This window comes from Salvelinus fontinalis, chromosome 2 (assembly GCF_029448725.1).
Source record: "Salvelinus fontinalis isolate EN_2023a chromosome 2, ASM2944872v1, whole genome shotgun sequence".
Classification (NCBI taxonomy): domain Eukaryota; kingdom Metazoa; phylum Chordata; class Actinopteri; order Salmoniformes; family Salmonidae; genus Salvelinus; species Salvelinus fontinalis.
The window spans coordinates 75,991,802-76,011,990 of record NC_074666.1 but is presented as its reverse complement, the minus strand read 5'-3'; the positions used below and the strand labels follow the sequence as shown (position 1 = coordinate 76,011,990).

The window sequence follows — 20,189 nt, the reverse complement described above, 5'->3', positions numbered from 1 at the left end:
CTCCACAATCTCTCTTTCTCACTCTTCTGAGTTCATGTCTCTAGTCAGATCTTCCCTCAGCTTGATTCTTCTCTGAGTAGTGAAGGTTAGTCAGGGGTGTGTATTTGTGAGCTGTCTGCTATTTCACTGTCCTCACTGTATGGTGTCCCTTGTAGGACAAGAAGATGCATCAGACGGCCCAGCAGATGCTGCAGGACAGCAAGACCAAGATTGACATCATCCGCATGCAGATCCGCAAGGCCATACAGGCCACTGAGCAGACTGAAGATATCCAGGGTAAATATCAGTCTGTCTGTCTGACTGTCTGTCTCTGCCTGCCTGCCTGCCTGCCTGCTTGCCTGCCTGCTTGTCTGTCTGTCTTCCTGTCTGTCTCTTCATCCCTCTCTGTCTGTCTGTCTGTCTCTAATCTGTACATCTATCGTTAAATGTTTTATGAAGTGTGGGTAACAGATCAATGCCCTCCCCAGAAGTGCAGAGTGGACATTATTATAACCTACTCCACTCCATACACCACACACACAAACACACTCACACACTCACACACTCACACTCGGGCTCACTTCCACACAGAGCGCAGGTTAAGGCCTTATTGATGTTCCTGCATCCCCATGATGTTGCCCAACAGCAAAAAGTCATGCTTCATTTACCCAAGGTTAGAGACAGAGGGAAAAGGGAGAGAGAGAAAGATAAGGAAACAAATAGTAAGATATGGAAAGCGAGAACGAGAAAGAGAGTGAGAAGATGAGAAAAGCACAGGAAGTAAAGATACAGATTTAGGCCCATATCTTTAAATGTATTGCTGTGTCTATTTCCCTCTCCCTACCTTCTCTCTACCTTCCTCCCTCCTTTGGTTTAAGAATAGATCAGAGCTGCAGGGCATTTAGCCTCTTAAGTCATGAACCATCCCTAACTTAGGACACACACAGACGCACACAAATCCATCAAAACCCCAATCTACACAATACCCCATAATGACAAGACGAAAACAGGTTCTTCGAAATGTTTTCAAATTTATTACAAATAAAAAAAACTGAAATACCTTGTTTACGTAAATATTCAGACCCTTTGCTATGAGACTCAGGTGCATCCTGTTTCCATTGATCATCCTTGAGATGTTTCTACAACTTGATTGGAGTCCACCTGTGGTAAATTCAATTGATTGGACATGATTTGGAAAGGCACACACCTGTCTATATATGGCCCACAGTTGACCGTGCATGTCAGAGGAGAAACCAAGCCATGAGGTCGAAGGAATTGTCCGTAGAGCTCAGAGAGGATTGTGTCGAGGCACAGAACTGGGGAAGGGTAACAAAACATTTCTGCAGCATTGAAGGTCCCTAAGAACACAGTGGCCTCCATCATTCTTAAATGGAAGAAGTTTGGAACCACCAAGACTTTTCCTAGAGCTGGCCGCCCAGCCAAACTGAGAAATTGGGGGAGAAGGCCTTGGTCAGGGAGGTGACCAAGATCCCGATGGTCACTCTGAAGGAGCTCCAGAGTTCCTCTGTGGAGATGGGAGAACCTTCTAGAAGGACAACCATCTCTGCAGCACTCCACCAATCAGGCTTCTATGGTAGAGTGGCCAGATGGAAGCCAATCCTCAGTAAGAGGCACATGACAGCCCGCTTGGAGTTTGCCAAAAGGCACCTAAAGGACTTTCAGACCATGAGAAACAAGATTCTCTAGTCTGATGAAACCAAGATTGAACATTTGGCCTGAATGCCAAGCGTCACGTCTGGAGGAAACCTGGCACCATCCCTACGGTGAAGCATTGTGGTGGCAGCATCATGCTGTGGGGATGTTTTTCAGCGGCAGGGACTATGAGACTAGTCAGGATCGAGGGAAAGAGGAAAGTACAGAGAGATCCTTGATGAAAACCTGCTCCAGAGCGCTCAGGACCTCAGACTTGGGCGAAGGTTCACCTTCCAACAGGACAACAACCCTAAGCACACAGCCAAGACAACGCAGTGGCACAGCCAGAGCCCGGACTTGAACCCGATCGAACATCTCTGGAGAGACCTGAAAATAGCTGTGCAGCGACACTCCCCATCCAACCGACAGAGCTTGAGAGTATCTGCAGAGAAGAATGGGAGAAACTCCCCAAATACAGGTGTGCCAAGCTTGTAGCGTCATACTCAAGAAGACAAGAGGCTGTAATCCCCTCCAAAGGTGCTTCAACAAAGTTCTGAGTCTGAATACTTACGTAAATGTCATGTTTAATTATTAGTTTTTTTTTTTTTTTACATTTGCAAACATTTCTAAAAACCTGCTTTTGCTTTGTCATTATGGTGTATTGTGTGTAGATTGATGAGGGAAAAATGTATTTAATCCATTTTAGAATAAGGCTGTAACAACAAAATGTGTAAAAAGCCAAGGGGTCAGTAATTGGTTTGTTATCGCTCTCCCCAGGTAAGCCAGACACGTGTGGGGTGGAGCTGCGTGTGGAGGAGCTGTGGCATCATTACCGTGTGGAGCACGCCATGGCTGAGGGAGCCAAGAACATGCTGAGGCTGCTGGGAGTAGGGAAGGTCCAGGACAAGAAGGCCATGTCAGAGGTCAGAGTTCACACACATGACTACTGTATGGATCTCACACATGAACGTACATTTAACACACACACACACACACACACACACACACACACACACACACACACACACACACACACACACACACACACACACACACACACACACACACACACACACACACACACACACACACACACCATTTAGGGCACATTTAAATGCACACACACAAACACACACCATTGTAACCCCTCTCTCCTCTCTCCCCCCAGGCCCAGTGTGGTCTGAGTGAGTCGTCCCAGCGCTGTGACCTGCTGAGAGGCTCTCTGGAACAGCATCTACTGGAGCTGGCGGACGACCACCCCAAGGCTTGCCTCATCAAGGAAGAGCTGGTGCTGGCCTCCTCCTCAGCCTTCAGCTCCAGACACGGAACCCCCTATGTACACAACCAGTACAGCACCCTCTGCAAGCCCTCCCCACTCACTGGTACATACACTTATAGTCTATCACTGACTCTTACAGCCTCTCTATACCCTATCACTGACTTTTACAGCCTCTCTATACCCTATCACTGACTCTTACAGCCTCTCTATACCCTATCACTGACTCTTACAGCCTCTCTATAGTCTCTCACTACCTCTCTGTCTATACCTAACTGAAGGCTCTAATGCATCAGAAACGCATGGATTCAGTTGGATATCTCTCCCAAGTTATAAACCTTTTGAACCAGGTATGATACTCTCACTTCTACTCAAACATCACATATCAACTCTCTCTCTCTTTCTCTCTCTCTCCTAGGTACGCTGCAGGTGCGTCTGCTGGGCTGTGTGGGGGTGTTGGAGGTGGTCCCGGGGCGCAGTAGAGGAACCCCGGTGGTCTTGCCGTGCTACAGCCCAGGGGACGGACGCTCCTTCAAACTCAGTGGTCTCTACAGTCGCAGCACCAGCAGCATGAGCCTCAGGATCCCCAGCAAGACCGACGAACTCTCCTGTAAGTGTGTGTGTGGAGGGGGTTCACATATCTGTCCATTTGTGTTGTGTAGTGAGTTTCTAAACATGTGTTATGGTATTGTGTTGAACAGCAGAGGTGAGTGCGGTGTTGAAGCTGGAAAACACAGTGGTGGGACAGACATGCTGGAAGACAGTGGGAGAGCAGGCCTGGGACCAGACCTTCACTGTAGAACTGGAGAGAGTAAGATATTACATTACACACACACAAAGAGACATTGAGAGACATTGAGAGACATTGAGAGACATTGAGAGACATTGAGAGACATTGAGAGACATTGAGAGACATTGAGAGACATTGAGAGAGAGACATTGAGAGAGAGAGACATTGACAGAGAGAGACATTGAGAGAGAGCGAGAGAGAAACATTGAGAGAGAGAGAGAGACATTGAGAGAGAGAGAGAGACATTGAGAGAGAGAGAGAGACATTGAGAGAGAGAGAGAGACATTGAGAGAGAGAGAGAGACATTGAGAGAGAGAGAGACATTGAGAGAGAGAGACATTGAGAGAGAGAGACATTGAGAGCGAGAGAGAGACATTGAGAGCGAGAGAGAGACATTGAGAGCGAGAGAGAGACATTGAGAGCGAGAGAGAGACATTGAGAGAGAGAGAGACATTGAGAGAGAGAAAGAGAGAGACATTGAGAGAGAGAGGGACATTGAGAGAGAGAGGGACATTGAGAGAGAGAGACATTGAGAGAGCGTGAAAAGAAGTGTATGTACACCTGTGGTTGAAACAGTGTTTCGTCCCAGTCCAGGGAGATGGAGATAGCAGTGTACTGGAGGGACTACCGCTCCCTGTGTGCTCTCAAGTACCTGAAGCTGGAGGACTTCCTGGACAACCAGAGACACAAAGTTCAACTGGAGCTGGAGCCTCAGGGCCTGCTGCTGGCTGAGGTACACACACCCCGCCATGTATACACACACGCACATACACACATGCACGATACTGAACTATACAGTACCAGTCAAAAGTTTTGATACACTCACTCAAAGTTTTGATACCTACTCATTCAAGGGTTTTTCTTTATTTTGACTATTTTTCTACATTGTAGAATAATAATGAAGACATCAAATCTATGAAATAACGTAAGCAAAAAAAGGATTAAACAAAGAAAAATGTATTTTAGATTTTAATAACCACCCTTTGCCTTGATGAAAGCTTTGCACACTCTTCGAATTCTCTCAACCAGCTTCATGAGGTAGTCACCTGGAATGCACATGGAATGCATTTTGTTAAAAGTTAATTTGTGGAATTTGTTTACTTCTTAATGCATTTGAGCCAATCAGTTGTGTTGTGTCAAGGTAGGGGTGGTATACAGAAGATAGCCCTATTTGGTAAAATACCAAGTTCATATTATGGCAAGAACAGCTCAAATAAGCAAAGAGAAATGACAGTCCATCATAACTTTAAGACATGGTCAGTCAATATGGATAATTTCAAGAACTTTGAAAGTTTATTCAAGTGCAGTTGCAAAAACCATCACGTGCTATGATGAAACTGGCTCCCATGAGGACTGCCACAGGAGTGTAAGACCCAGAGTTACCTCTGCTGCAGAGGATAAATTCATGAGTTACCTGCCTCAGAAATTGCAGCCCAAATAAATGCTTCACAGAGTTCAAGTAACAGACACATCTCAACATCAACTGTTCAGAGGAGACTGTCACGCCCTGACCTTAGAGAGCCTATTTATGTCTCTATTTGGTTTGGTCAGGGTGTGATTTGGGGTGGGCATTCTATGTTCTATTTTCTATGTTTTTGTGTTTCTATGTTTTGGCCGGGTATGGTTCTCAATCAGGGACAGCTGTCTATCGTTGTCTCTGATTGGGAACCATACTTAGGTAGCCCTTTTCCCCTCCTTTCGTGGTGGGTCGTTAACTTTGTTTGTGGCACTATAGCCCTGTAAGCTTCACGGTTGTTTCTTTCGTTTGTTGCTTTGTTGGCGACATTTGAAATAAAAAGGAAAATGTACGCTCACAACGCTGCACCTTGGTCCACTTCTTTCAACGGCCGTGACAGAGACTGTGTGAATCAAGCCTTCATGGTCAAATTGCTGCAAAGAAACCACTACTAAAGGACACCAATAAGAAGAAGAGACTTGCTTACTAAGAAACATGAGCAATGGACATTAGACTGGTGGAAATTTGTCCTTTGGTCTGGAGTCCAAATTAGAGATTGATTCCAACTGCCATGTCTTTGTGAGACTCGGTGTGGGTGAACGGATGATCTCCTCATGTGTATTTCCCACCGTAAAGCATGGAGGAGGAGGTTTTATGGTGTGGGGGTGCTTTGCTGGTGACACTGTCAGTGATTTATTTAGAATTCTAAACACACTTAACCAGCATGGCTACCACAGCATTCCGCAGCAATACGCCATCCCATATGGTTTGCACTTAGTGGGAATATAAATATTTTTCAACAGGACAATGAACCAACACACCTCCAGGCTGTGTAAGGGCTATTTTACCAAAAAGGAGAGTATTGGAGTGCTGCATCAGATGACCTGGCCTCCACAATCCCCCGACCTCAACCAAATTGAGATGGTTTGGGATGAGTCGGACCGCAGAGTGGAGAAAAGCAGCAAAGTGCTCAGCATATGTGGGAACTCCTTCAAGACTGTTGGAAAAGCATTCCAGGTGAATCTGGTTGAGAGAATGCCAAGAGTGTGCAAAGCTGTCCTCAAGGCAAAGGGTGGCTACTTCGAAGAATCTCAAATATAAATATATTTTGATTTGTTTAACACTTTTTTGGTTACTACATGATTCCATATGTGTTATTTCATAGCTTTGATGTCTTCACTATTATTCTACAATGTAGAAAATAGTTTTTTTTTTAAAGAAATAAACTTGAATGAGTAGGTGTGTCCAAACTTTTGACTGGTACTGTATGTTTCAGTGGCGGTCAGTGCTATTTAAGATGAGGGAGGACGCACATTTTGTTTTATAAGTAAGTGAAAGTGAAAGTTCAAAGACACACATTTTGTTTTATGAGCATGGCCTTATTTCAATTACAGCATATTGGATGACTGTCATTCATATTCCATTCACCCAGCTCAATGTAACATCGATGGGTTTCGGCTACTACATGATTCTCAAATTTTCCTTATACCCATCATAAGGTTTCTACAACCTAGCCTATGAATGAAAGTTTACAACGTAGGTGCACAGGTCGAGATAAATTTGAGTAATCAAGGTGACAGACAGTAACACATTCAATACCGCCTTGCACACTCTTGCCAGCATCTAGCTGATCTAGGGTGTAATCATTAGTCCAACAGTTGCAAACAAGAGTTTCTAATGGACAAATTAAAATATGTTTATCCCCATTTCGTTCCGTTTGCTTCCATTTAAGAATGCTTTTCAACTGAATCGGCGGAATGAATGCACCCCTGATAACCTGCAAACACAGGTCACTTTCATAGCAGCCACATACAAATAGTATGATCACTTTGATCGTTGTAGCTTTAATTCCTTCTTGCATCCACGTGCTCTCCTCCTCTCACCCTTTCCCTTCGCTTGTGGACTTCAGTGCACCACAAACACATTAGCTGTCTGTGACCAGGCGAAAAAATATTTTTAAGCCAAACCTTCATATCATAACCGCTACACACAGCCTACATCATTGTCACCATTATTAGCTAGCGTCATAGTCAACATAGCTACTAAAACTAACGCGTTAGTAAACCCACTACAATCATGCAGTACAGTGTAGTCAGCAAGCAGTTTAGCAGTTACACCGGCGGGCACCGGTGGCAGTAAATGAATAAGACCAAAAGCTTACCTTGACTTGGAAGAGTTCCAATGTTGGATCGCCATAGCCAGCTAGCGAACATGGCATCCCTCTCTGTTTGAGCCGGGTGTTTAAGTAGACTAAACTAGCTAGCTGCGCTCGCTAGCTAAGTAAGTGAAAGTGAAAAAAATATTAAATATCTCTTTCTTGCTTCTTCATCTTTTAAGAGACGTATTTGTTAAATTTTTTCCCGTCTTTGAGTCAACTACTCATTACATTTGTTTTAAGCACTGCAGTGCTAGCTAGCTGTAGTTTATGCTTTACTAGATTAATTATCTTGCAGTTCATGCTGCAAGAGCTCTGATAGGTTGGAGGACGTCCTCCGGATGTTGTCATAATTACTATATAAGTCTATGGAATGGGGTGAGAACCATAGGTTCTGTTTCAACCAGAGCCTCCTAGGTTTTGTATTGAAGTCAATGTAGCCAGAGGGTGGAAAATACCGGCTAGACTGTGGTGCTACCCTACAGAGTGCTGTTGAAGCTACTGCAAAGCTACTACACATTGCAAAGCAGTGTGTTTTAATCAATTATGTGGTTACGTGAATATATCTAGTATAGTTTTCTCTAAAAATAATAACTTTTTTAGATGTTTCACTATTTTTATTTTTATGAAATTCACTGAGGAGGATGGTCCTCCCCTTTCTCCTCTGAGGAGTCTCCACTGATATGTGTGTGTTTCAGGTAATGTTCTTCAACCCAGTCATAGAGAGAGGCCGAAGACTGCAGAGACAAAAGGTTTTCTCCAAACAGCATGGTAAGATAAGTTTTTCTCAGAACAGTGTGTTGTGTTAGTATGTGTAAACTCTTAGATAAAGTCCCATCTTGTTCTTTATGTTGTCAGCACCTGCCAAGCCTGGCTCCATGTATCCCAGCATCCCTATAGGGCTCACACCTGCATCATCTCACTGAAGCTTCACTGCTTCCCCACTGAGTAGCATGGAGTTGCCCCCTAGACACTGATCTACAGTCAGTTTAGTGTTTCACCCCTAATGGGTCACATTAGGATTGGGGGAGGTCCTAGATATGTGACTACATGCAACCTCCACCCAGAACCCACTTTGTAACTTTGTATCTCTCTGTGCTCTGTATTGCCATCTAGTGTTGGAATTAGCAGTGCTGTGGATTCATCTGATGGGTTGAGGTGCTTTTAATGCTTTGGAGTATGACAACTTGAGTGCGTCAGGGTTGAAACTTCTTCAGTGCAATCTGGGCAATCCTAATGGATTGAGTAAACCACGTTAAAAGTTTCTGCGTGAACAGGATAGATTGCATTTCAGGGGGATTTGTGTTTATCAGTATATCTTATTGCTGCGTGTGTGTGTGTGTGTGTGCGTGCTGGGTATGTTGCAGGTAAATCGTTCCTGCGTGCTCATCAGATGAATGTTGACATCGCCACCTGGGTCCGCCTACTGCGGAACGCCATCCCTACTGGAAACAACGTTCCCAGCTACACCCCACACACACACGCACGCTCACATTCTGGGTACACCCCACACACACACGCACGCGCACATTCTGGGTACACCCCACACACACTCACGCTCACATTCTGGGTACACCCCACACACACACACACGCTCACATTCTGGGTACACCCCACACACACACACACGCTCACATTCTGGGTACAACCCACACACACACACGCTCACATTCTGGGTACACCCCACACACACACTCACGCTCACATTCTGGGTACACCCCACACACACACACACGCTCACATTCTGGGTACAACCCACACACACACACGCTCACATTCTGGGTACACCCCACACACACACTCACGCTCACATTCTGGGTACACCCCACACACACACTCACGCTCACATTCTGGGTACACCCCACACACACACACACACACGCTCACATTCTGGGTACACCCCACACACACACTCACGCTCACATTCTGGGTACACCCCACACACACACTCACGCTCACATTCTGGGTACACCCCACACACACACGCACGCTCACATTCTGGGTACACCCCACACACACACGCACGCTCACATTCTGGGTACACCCCACACACACACGCACGCTCACATTCTGGGTACACCCCACACACACACGCACGCTCACATTCTGGGTACACCCCACACACACACGCATGCTCACATTCTGGGTACTGTACACACACACAGGAATACCCTTTATCACACCTCTTTAATGCTTCAGACAGCAAGCACAACATATACTGTACATGGGGAAACTGTTGACTGGTGTTTCTGTGTGTGTCGTAGGGAGATCTCAGTGGAGAAGCTGACTCTGGAGAGCGACTCTCCTCCGAGACCTGAGATCAGGAGAGACGTTGTTGACACACCCCACCTGGTGAGAAGAAGAGAAGGAAGGGATTAAGAGAGGGATGGGAGGGGGAGAGGGAGGGAGGGTGCGGCATTGGAGTGATAATCATCTGATAGCCATCTCTGTAGTATCACATTCCCTTTGGCCATTCCCTCCAGAAAGCCTTTGACTAGAAAACAGTGGTTCAGTCATATTGGACTACTAGCCAAGGATGAATCTGGAGCGAGACAGAGCAGGGCCTGGGAGGAAGGAGAGGAGAGAGGTAACAATACAAGGGGAAAGGGAGAAATCCACACCAATTAGACCAAATTGGATCGAAGGAGCTTTAATTCGATCAAAGCCCAATCTGTGTTAGATTCCAAGTGTGTAAAACATGATTGGCATGAGAGGACAGAGAGAGAGGGACAGAGGGAGTGAGGGAGGGAGAGAGAGGGAGAGGGACAGAGGGAGGGAGAGGGACAGAGGGAGTGAGAGAGGGAGAGAGATGCGGAGGAAGGGAGGGCCTTGGTAACAGATGGTATGGTCAGTGGGGCTGGGGGATTACTGGATTAGTTACTCTGGTGTTTTTAGAGAACTAATTAACAGTAACGAGGGAACGAGGGAACGAGGAAGAGAGGAGAGGAGAGGGGATTGAGCAGCCAGCCAGCCAGCAGGGAACTGGCTACTAATAATGATAAGTGACAAAATTACTGTTGCCTTGTCTGTCTGTTTTTCCTTCTCCCTCTCTCACCTTCTCCCTCGTTCTCTCTATCTATCCCTCTCCCCTCTTTATATGTCTCTCTCTCTCTGTCTCTCTTTTTCTCTCACTCTCAGGAACAGCCTGTGATCGAGCCCTTGTCCCCTCCGGACCTCACCCAGGGGCGGCCAACCAGAACCCTATCCACGAGTTCCTTGCGCAGGTACAGCACCATGCAGAGTTGGCACAGTGTGTCCTCACACTCACACCTGAGTACATCCTCTCACAATATGGCCCCCACAGTATGATGCTGGAGAAACACACCCACTCACAATATGTCCACATGACCTGACCTCCTCCATAACACGTTACTGTAGCCACGGAGACATGTAACACAGCAACATGCTCTCTATAGAAGTGCTAGGTAGGCCCAAAACATCAGATAATACTGCATCCTGTTTCTTCAGCTAGCAGATGACCATTCAACATGGTAAAGTAAAGGCTATTTCAGTGATTGTGATCGTTATTATTTTCTTTGTGTCCTGGTATTAGACAGAGCAAAGGCCCTCTGTGTCTGCAGGACTTCAAGCTGATCGCTGTGCTGGGCAGGGGACACTTTGGCAAAGTATGTGTCCTCACATTTGAAATGTCCTCCCTTTGTTTGGAAGTTGTCCATCCAGAGGATTTAGGTTGAGATTCAGATGAACCACTGGTGTTTTCCAGGTGTTGTTGTCGGAGTACAAGAGGACAGGCAGTGTGTACGCTATCAAAGCCCTGAAGAAGGGAGACATTGTGGCGCGGGACGAAGTGGACAGGTATGGATCAACACTAGAATGCAACACAGGCCAAGACAGAACACAGGCCAACTATATCATGCCTCTGTCTGACAATATATGACTTCCATCATGGTGAAATCACTATGACTGGATTGTCTAGTTTTATATACAGTGTGCCACAAAATTGTCAACACAAAACTGATTAGCAACAAACCATGGCAAACATATACACTGTACAAGTTAACTGTGTGTTTACATACTGTACTTGACATTAGACAATTGCCTCTCTTTCCTGTTGTCTATCATTCTCTCCTCTCTCCCTCTCCTCTCTTCCTCCTCAGTCTGATGTGTGAGAAGCGTATTTTTGAGACAGTGAACAGCTCCCACCATCCCTTCCTGGTCAACCTGTTTGCATGTTTCCAGACCCCAGAACATGTGTGCTTCGTCATGGAGTACACGGCTGGGGGTGACCTCATGATGCACATCCACGCAGACGTCTTTACAGAGCCCAGAGCCGTGTAGGTACCGCTGTGTGTTGGTGTGTTTGCTGTGTTCTACTGAATGTGTAACGGAACATGGGGGAGGAGCAGGCATGCTTTGAGATATGTATATTTGTGTTCATATGGTTGTGTACTGTATGCGTACTCATATCCATCCTCTGTCTGTCTGTCTGTGTGTCTGTCTGTCTGTCTGTCTGTCCTGCAGGTTCTACGCAGCCTGTGTGGTTTTGGGCCTGCAGTTTCTTCATGACCATAAGATTGTGTACCGGTGAGTACTCTGGGTAGACATGAAACACAGAACACATGAAAGACACCCTCTCATCCTCCTACCCCTTCATCCTCAGAGTACTCATCAATTTTGAATGAATCTTCATCCCTCCTCTTCAGGGACCTTAAACTGGATAACTTGTTGCTGGATACACAGGGCTATGTGAAGATCGCAGACTTCGGGCTCTGCAAAGAGGGTATGTTCTCTATAACTTATTCATCATGTCTCATGTCTCTGTAAGGATGCAAGGTCATAGCGGTTGTAGTTTGAAGTACTTTTGAGTCTTTTTATTGAAGCCTCTTTTTGCTATTGTGCTCATGTTTTTCTTTATTTCTGACTCAGTTTGTGTCTCTCTCGCTCTCCTTCCTCTCTCTGTTTTTCTCTCACAACAATCTCTCTCTCACTGCTTCTCGTTCCTGATCTCTCTCTACTTCCCCAGGTATGGGCTATGGGGACAGGACCAGTACTTTCTGTGGTACTCCTGAGTTCCTGGCTCCAGAGGTTCTGACAGACACCTCCTACACCAGGGCAGTGGACTGGTGGGGTCTGGGAGTACTGGTATATGAGATGCTGGTGGGAGAGGTAAGAGACTTGACTCTAAAAACCTCTTCAGAGAATTATATAAATATGACTCCATACATATCTAGCCTTATTATTTAGACATGCTCTGGAACTTTTGACGACTACTAAAGTATTTTTTAAACCTTCCGCTTTGGGCTGGATGTGTCAATGTGTAGTTCATACATGCATAATTAATTAGGAGAATTACTGTCTTACCTCAATTAGCCACGAAATCCCTAGTTCTTGACATTGTGCTGCACCATTTTCCCCTCACGTGATCCAGCCCCCTAGCTATTTGAGTTCAACCAATGAGCTTCAGCTCCTCGCCATATGAGTGACAGCTAGCAAGATGCACCCACAGCAAAGTGAGAGAGAGGCAATTTCAGAGGACCACTTTCAGAACTACTGGCTAAAAAGTATACAAAGTACCGGAGAATCCCTTTAATGAGTTAAGCCCTCACCTTTAAAGTAATATATACTTTAAGCCAGTAATATGTACTTTAAGCCTTTATGGTAATACAGCACTTTAGTCTATATTACATATAGTGATGTGTGTTTGAACCATATGTTACATAAACTAATTTAGTGTAACGACTCACTAGGCATGGCTGGTTGGATGGATGGCAATGATGAGTAATAATGACAGAAGTCCAACACACAGAGGCACAACTTAAGCCAAGCTGGCATATTTATTCAAGATAAAAGGGTCACAAAGATAGTTCTCAAACTGTAACTGAAAACAAAACACTCTCCCACAGAGGGCTTAACTGAACTTAAAGTTAAACTGAACTTAAAACTAGCTGGGCTGCTACCCAGCTTACCAGCTTCACAATGTCCACGGGCTTCAAACAAATGTCTATAGAGCTCTGCCTTTGCCATCCAGCCAGGAGCTTTTCCCAAATGTGTGTAACACTCAGCCTGCAGCATTCAGCCAGTAGCTCCTCTTCTCGTGCTGAACTGAACTTGCACCTTATATGCCCCAGGTGTATTGCAGCCTAACGAGGCTGAGTGGCTTCAGATGTGGGGCTTGGCACTGCAGCCTAGCTTGCTGCAGCCTGAACATGCTGGTTGTGGGGTGTGGCTTACACTCCAAACAGTGGCATTCCCCGGCCACATCACCGGGGCGCCATAATAGGTTAAATGAGTGGCTGAGAGCGTGACAATGTGGTCTATGTGTGTGTCAGTCTCCATTCCCAGGTGATGATGAAGAGGAGGTGTTTGACAGCATAGTGAATGACGAGGTGCGCTACTCTCGCTTCCTCTCCACAGAGGCCATCGGCATCATGAGACGGGTAAGCTCCTCCCCCAACATTCACATCCCACCAATCACCAGTGGAGCAAGAGAGAATTTCATTGATTGACATGGTCAGTTTGGTCACTGTAAAGATGGAGCCATTTTGCTTCTAGTTTTCAGTCAGTGGGTTTTCTGTGAAAGTGTTTCTGATGTTTTTTCAGCTGTTTGCCATCTGTGTGTGTTGCTAGCTGGTGTTGGGCTGGGGTGTGAGTTATGTCTGGGTTGAGGTGTTTTTTGTTTTCTGTTGCCAGTTGTTGAGGAGGAACCCAGAGCGGCGTCTAGGCTCTGGTGAGAAAGATGCTGATGACGTCAAGAAACAGCCTTTCTTTAGGGTGAGTCTCTCGCTCTCTCTCTCAGGTTCTCTCTCTCTCAAGTTCCCTCTCTCTCAAGTTCCCTCTCTCTCTCGCTCTCTCTCAAGTTCCCTCTCTCTCGCTCTCTCTCTCTCAAGTTCCCTCTCTCTCGCTCTCTCTCTCGCAAGTTCCCTCTCTCTCGCTCTCTCTCTCGCAAGTTCCCTCTCTCTCGCAAGTTCCCTCTCTCGCTCTCTTTCTCAAGTCCCCTCGCTCTCTTTCTCAAGTCCCCTCTCTCTCGCTCTCTCTCTCAAGTTCCCTCTCTCTCGCTCTCTCTCTCAAGTTCCCTCTCTCTCGCTCTCTCTCTCAAGTTCCCTCTCTCGCTCTCTCTCTCAAGTTCCCTCTCTCTCGCTCTCTTTCTCTCTCCCTCAAACACAGACACACATGTCATTAGTTAAATTTCCTTATAAACCACTGATTAAACTATTTTTATGTAATCAGTGAGCGTGTTAAATAGTTCCAGCATCTGCTCCAACTCTATGTGGTACTGTCACGTCACGGGTTACTGTTTTCAGTTGCATAGATGATTCAATTCACCTGGATTCTATGAACCAATCCGGTCTCTGTTTCCCCTCTCAGGGTGTGGACTGGGTAGCGCTGCTGCAGAGGCGGCTCCCGCCCCCGTTCGTCCCCAACATCAGGGGGAGGGAGGACGTCAGCAACTTTGACGAGGAGTTCACCGCTGAGACCCCCGCCCTCACGCCGCCCCGCGAACGCCGCACCCTCTCCCGCAAGGACCAGGACTGCTTCAAAGACTTTGACTACGTCTCTGACCTCTGCTAAGGGTCAAGGTCAGACTCTCCCTTTAGACTGTGAGAGGAGCTGACGAGGGACTCTGCACTGCGAGAGGGATGTTACCAGGAGAGGCTTACTGCTGTTCTGTCCTGTCTGAACTGTGAAGAGGCAGAATAAAGTTACAGGAGGAGGTGAACGAGTGCTGCTGCAAACATTGTCAGGATCTACTGACCTCTATGGATTTCTGGAGGGCCTTTTATAGGGTGATACATGAAGATAATCTGGATGATGTAACACTCAGTGGATGAATGCTGGGGCACAGTGTCTGTGCAGCATAGCAACACTGGAACTGAGTGAAGTTTTATTTCCCTATAGAAATTAATGGAGCCCACTTAAAAGATGAAAAGTATTTTCTCTGTAGAAGACAATACAGTTGGTGCAGGGATCATCAGATATGATTACTCTCAAATTGACCTCTCTCTATTGCCTCTTTGCCTGCTATCTCTCCTCTCCCTTTATCGTTTGAGGCTGATTACTGTTTCTGTGTGTATGACGAATGTCAAGGGATGCTAGTGAGGATGATGCGGGTGGAAGGTTGAGGTGTTTTTCTGTGTTTGTGCTGGGTCCTCGCCATGTCATGTTACCCATCGTCTTCAAATGGGATACTCCTCTACTCTCCCCGCTCGGTACGTCAGTGAGTTTTATCCTCAATCATTTAGAATTATTTTTCGAATTGTTTTGTGTGATTTTAGTTTCATTCTTGTGTTTGATTTGTCAATCATGCCGATGTTATGTCTGGAATTGTGACTTAGTAAAAATGTGAACCCAATGGACTGACTCACAGCTTTGCGACTCTTCTGCCCAATTACCATTCAGCCAGCTACATTAGCAGGAATTCTTTGAATTTATTTTTAAATTTTTGTGATATATAACCTACAACATGAGTACAGTAGTGTATATTGTTTATGGATTGTCTCACACAATCCAAACTAATATAACTACATTTGTTTGTCTTTCAGGGTTGTCTGAACTCCTTTTAAAGCAATGTTCCGTTCATTCTGCTGAGTAATAGGAGAGCCGAGTGTGCTGCACTTCACCAGACACCGTTAGCAGTAGCGGGTACACCATGAAGACACTCAGTCCTAATGGGCCAAACACTTCTACAGCAGGGCCTATACTTTTCCATCATTGTGTGTGTGTGTGTGTTCTCTCCAGGTCAGAAACACACTGTAATTTGGAGTCTCTGCTGTAGATTCACATAAACAATGACTGACTAGGCCTAAGGTCAACGTAATGCAATATAATAAAATGGATGAGAATGAAACAGTCAGTAGAGCAGGGCCTGCATAGTGGTGCAGCGGTCTAAGGCCCTGCATCGCAATGCAAGAGGGGTCATTACAGACCCGGGTTCGTTCCCAGGCTGTGTCACACCCGGCCGTGATCGGTCCCTTTATGCGGCGCACAACGTCTGCCGGTTTAGGGGAGGGATTGGCTTTACTTGGCTCATCGCGCTTTAGCGACTCCTTGTGGCGGGCCGGACGCTTGCAGGTTGACCTTGGTCGTCAGTTGAACGGGTTTCCTCCTACACATTGGTGCAAGCGGGTGTTAAGAAGCACAGTTTGGCGGTTCATGTTTCGGAGGACGCATGACTCGACCTTTGCCTCCCGAGACAGTTGGGGGAGTTGCAGCAATGAGACAAGATCGAAATTGGGGAGAAAAATGGGGTAAAATACAACAAATTTAAAAATAAGTAATCTAAGTCCAGTGTGTTATGTCATCAGAGCAATAGTTACAGCAGTGATCTCAGGGGGCTGGAACTATGTCTGAAACAGAGAGTACCAGCAAGAAAGTAGACAAAGACTATGACACAGTGGGCCACCACTGCAGGTAAGTAGGTGTAGAGATTGTGACATATGGCATGGACAAAGAAAGAGGAGCGACACTAGCAGAGTGAGAACAGAGCTGAGTCTGATACTGTACAGCAGGAGAGGATGTGGTCCCATTGTTATTATTCAATGTGCTAATGACAATACTGTGCCCTGGAGAAGAGGAACAGGAGAATGAAAGACAGAGGGAATAATGTGTCAGATTATCATTTTGATGCAGAAAATGGAAAAAAGAGACAGCGAACTTCATTGTAGATTTTTTTTTAAAGGGAGAAAAGATGTGGAGGGGGTGGGGTTAGATGAGGAGAGATGAACGTGTTGATGTGTGTGGAGAGGGGGCACTCAAGCAGTTGGAGTGAGGGGGTCAGGGTGTTCCTGGAACACACTTATCTCCTCCCTCGTTCTGTCCTTCTTTCCCTCACTCCTTCCTTGCCTCCCATCTTCACTGGAGCCTAGTTTAAAAGGAGACTGCGGTTTTATTTTTTCCTGCACTTTTCTGGTCAAAGCCAATATAAGAAACCATTACCAGGAAGAGACAGGAGTCTCCCATGCTCTCTCTCTCTCTGTCTCTGTCTCTCTCTCGCTGTCTGTCTGTCTCTGTCTGTCTGTCTGTCTGTCTGTCTGTCACACTGTAGCAGTCTAGGACACCATGGGCAGTGAAGACCAACAATAACTGCCTTATTGTCATTGTTAGAACCAATGTGTAAAGATATGTGAATGTCACCGATCCAAAAAATGTGCTAAACACAATGACAAACAGGTGTAGATAAAGAGCATCAGGTTGCTACACATCAATGTCACCAACCTGACCTGCTGAAGGCTCTACGGCTAAAATGCCCCTTCTGCATGTTCTTCAGTCTGTTTATCAAGTCTGCCAGTCCAATGTACTCTGATCTCTTTACATAAGAAACCAGGACAGATAAGTGGTTGTTGGAGCAATAGTGGGCCTTTAACTAGCAACGGTGCGTAGAGAGACGAATGCATGCAATTATAGATATCTTCCCTGGCTTGGTCTGCCTCAGAGTCCCACTCACATTAACCATCCTCATACACTTTGTCTGCATTTCCATTTGGCTCTTTCCTGGTTGTCTCAACATCTTTGCACTGTGTTCATTAGTGGTAAAGCAAACATTTTTAAATGTGACTGGCAGTACCTCTTGACCGAAACATCAGTCGTCACTCAAAACATTTAGAGCCATTTAATTAACAAATATTATCTTTTAGTGGAGAATTCTAATTTGGGATTGGACAATCTGGGCGGTATCCAAGGAGGTAACGGTGTTCGATTATATCTGGACTCTGTCAAGACTTGTTAACTCTGTCCACTTTTCAGAAACCACCCACTCACAAAATTACATTTTTAAGTAGAGTTTTGGGCCAATAGCGTCAATCCAAAAGTGCAGAAGTCCACAGAGCGTCAGTCCACAATGTAGAAGTAGACCTACACACTTACACAGTAAATCAAGGAGAGGTGAACTGTAGAATTAAATTGACTCTACTGAAGTTATCTTAACCCTCAACAGAGTGATACGTTCCCTGGAGTTAGTGCTGATAACTGGAGTTAATTGGGACTGTATATTTTGAACTCCTTTAAGAGTAACCAGAGACAGGGAGTTAAAACTACAGAGTATCTATATAGTATCTATATCTATATACAGATGTCATATTTCTCAGCTTAGATTTTTACAAATGGTTTGTTTCAATATGTGTTTTCGCGTGTACATTGATTGTTTTGATCTAATGCTACTCAATGATATGTAACATGCATTTTCTTAAACTAATCTGTAAGTGTTTGGGTTTATGGCAACCATTACTGAGAAGGCTGTTTCAGATTACATGATGTAGGTAGTCTAGCAACATCACTCTCTGCGCTGCTCTGACATAGATTCTGAATGTAAGTTGTAGGTGATGTAAAATTGCTGGACATCCTCCCTCTTTGCAAGCCACCATAATATGACACATTAGGAAATATGCAAATTAGACTTTACACCCTTATACCTCAAATGGAACCATATAAACCCCAAAATAGTGTTTTTTGACTACATAGGAGTTGAATTAACTCTTGCGATTGTATGGAGAGTAAACGTTACTCTAAATAATTAACTCTAGAATACTGAACAACAATGCAGAGATTAAAAATAAGTATTTTGAATTAGTACTGTACAGAGTGAAACCCAATGAAGCAGAGTTAAAATATCAACACTAAATTGAGCGTACTCAACTCTGAAAAGATAACTCTATTGCCAGAGTAGGTTTTACTCCGGAGCATTGTTTTCTGGTCAAATCCCTAAACCCTGTGAGTCTACGTTGTAAATAGAGGCGCTGTTGCACTCTGCAGCAGACACTCTACTTGGACCTTCCAGTTCAGTACATTGTCCGTGTGCACCCAGCTACTTGTACCAACTAAGCTGTGCTATGCTAGCATTGTGGACAACCACAGGCACGTGGTTGCCAACAGATTTGGGGTCAAACACCATCTCCTCTGTTTCCTTTACATTGAGGATACGATGGTGTTCATCACAGCACTTGACACACCTTTGAATTTCTGACCTGTACACAGTAGTATCAGCATCTTTATACATCAGACCAAGGATGGCGGGATATCATCAGAAAACTTGACAATATAGTTATTAGGATTACTGCTAGTGTATTCAATTGTGTACAGTATGAATAAGATGGGTGAACTCCCACAACCCTGCGGGCCCCCCTGCTAATGTCCCTAGCCTCAGAGAGGGTACTGTTAACACTAACCTGTTGAGTACGGCTAGTCAGGAATGAGTGGTACCACCTTATGATACAGGGGTTAACACCCGTCTGCTTAAACTGACTGAGTAGGACATGTGGCTGTATTGTGTTAAATGCTGAACTGAAATCAATAAATAACAGTGTAGTACAGGCCTTGGGGTTTTCCAGATGCTTAACAATGAGATGCACTATGGTGTTGATTGCATCTTCTTGTCTCACAACTTTTCTTATAGGCAAATTGCTAAGGATCTAACACCGGGTTCACATCTGAACGGAGCTCGCACACCATGATCAGGTGTGCTTGAAGACTCTAGTGACAATTATAGGGTTGATTTCCAACCTATGAACACAATAATCAATAACAATGGAGCCAATCACATTATCACACTCAACTCATGTACACACTCATGTACATCAAGTCTTGTATTAAAAAACATTTAATTCATTGGCTTTGGTCAGCTCATCTGGTGTGTGTGTAACAGTGTAACTTTATTCCGTCCCCTCGCCCCGAACCGGGCGCGAACCAGGGACCTTCTGCACACATCAACAACAGTCACCCACTCTGAGCATTTGGTTGAGCTCCTTTTACACCCATTTCAGTTGTTGTTTGTCCTTGTTTTTGAATGGTTGCCTCTTGCTTCTTGCCTCTTGCACTTGATCCAGTCCTTGACCTCATTTGTGTTGTTTGGGTGTGTTGTAGGGTGTGTTGTTTGGGTGTTATGTAGGGTGTGTTGTTTGGGTGTGATGTAGGGTGTGATGTAGGGTGT

General features: G+C 45.3%; 1 protein-coding gene across 6 annotated transcripts in view; it reads left to right on the top strand.

Annotated features, from left to right (window-relative positions):
* Window positions 1-15,620, top strand: part of LOC129826301 (serine/threonine-protein kinase N1-like) — a 39,402-nt gene extending 23,782 nt beyond the window's left edge. For 4 of the 6 annotated variants that reach the window (XM_055886899.1, XM_055886890.1, XM_055886872.1 and 1 more), the window contains 19 exons: window positions 156-276; window positions 2,410-2,555; window positions 2,801-3,014; window positions 3,327-3,518; window positions 3,610-3,719; window positions 4,288-4,431; window positions 8,008-8,080; window positions 8,677-8,809; window positions 9,574-9,661; window positions 10,448-10,533; window positions 10,863-10,935; window positions 11,034-11,125; window positions 11,428-11,604; window positions 11,792-11,854; window positions 11,974-12,050; window positions 12,294-12,436; window positions 13,600-13,707; window positions 13,961-14,041; window positions 14,636-15,620. In XM_055886899.1, coding sequence (XP_055742874.1) covers window positions 156-276; window positions 2,410-2,555; window positions 2,801-3,014; window positions 3,327-3,518; window positions 3,610-3,719; window positions 4,288-4,431; window positions 8,008-8,080; window positions 8,677-8,809; window positions 9,574-9,661; window positions 10,448-10,533; window positions 10,863-10,935; window positions 11,034-11,125; window positions 11,428-11,604; window positions 11,792-11,854; window positions 11,974-12,050; window positions 12,294-12,436; window positions 13,600-13,707; window positions 13,961-14,041; window positions 14,636-14,839 — 2,325 coding nt within the window. In that variant the 3' untranslated portion in view covers window positions 14,840-15,620. Of the gene's footprint in view, window positions 1-155; window positions 277-2,409; window positions 2,556-2,800; window positions 3,015-3,326; window positions 3,519-3,609; window positions 3,720-4,287; window positions 4,432-8,007; window positions 8,081-8,676; window positions 9,456-9,573; window positions 9,662-10,447; window positions 10,534-10,862; window positions 10,936-11,033; window positions 11,126-11,427; window positions 11,605-11,791; window positions 11,855-11,973; window positions 12,051-12,293; window positions 12,437-13,599; window positions 13,708-13,960; window positions 14,042-14,635 lie in introns of those variants that run through there. The other 2 variants (XM_055886914.1, XM_055886907.1) reach the window with 2 other exon arrangements.
* Window positions 15,621-20,189: the final 4,569 nt, after the last annotated feature.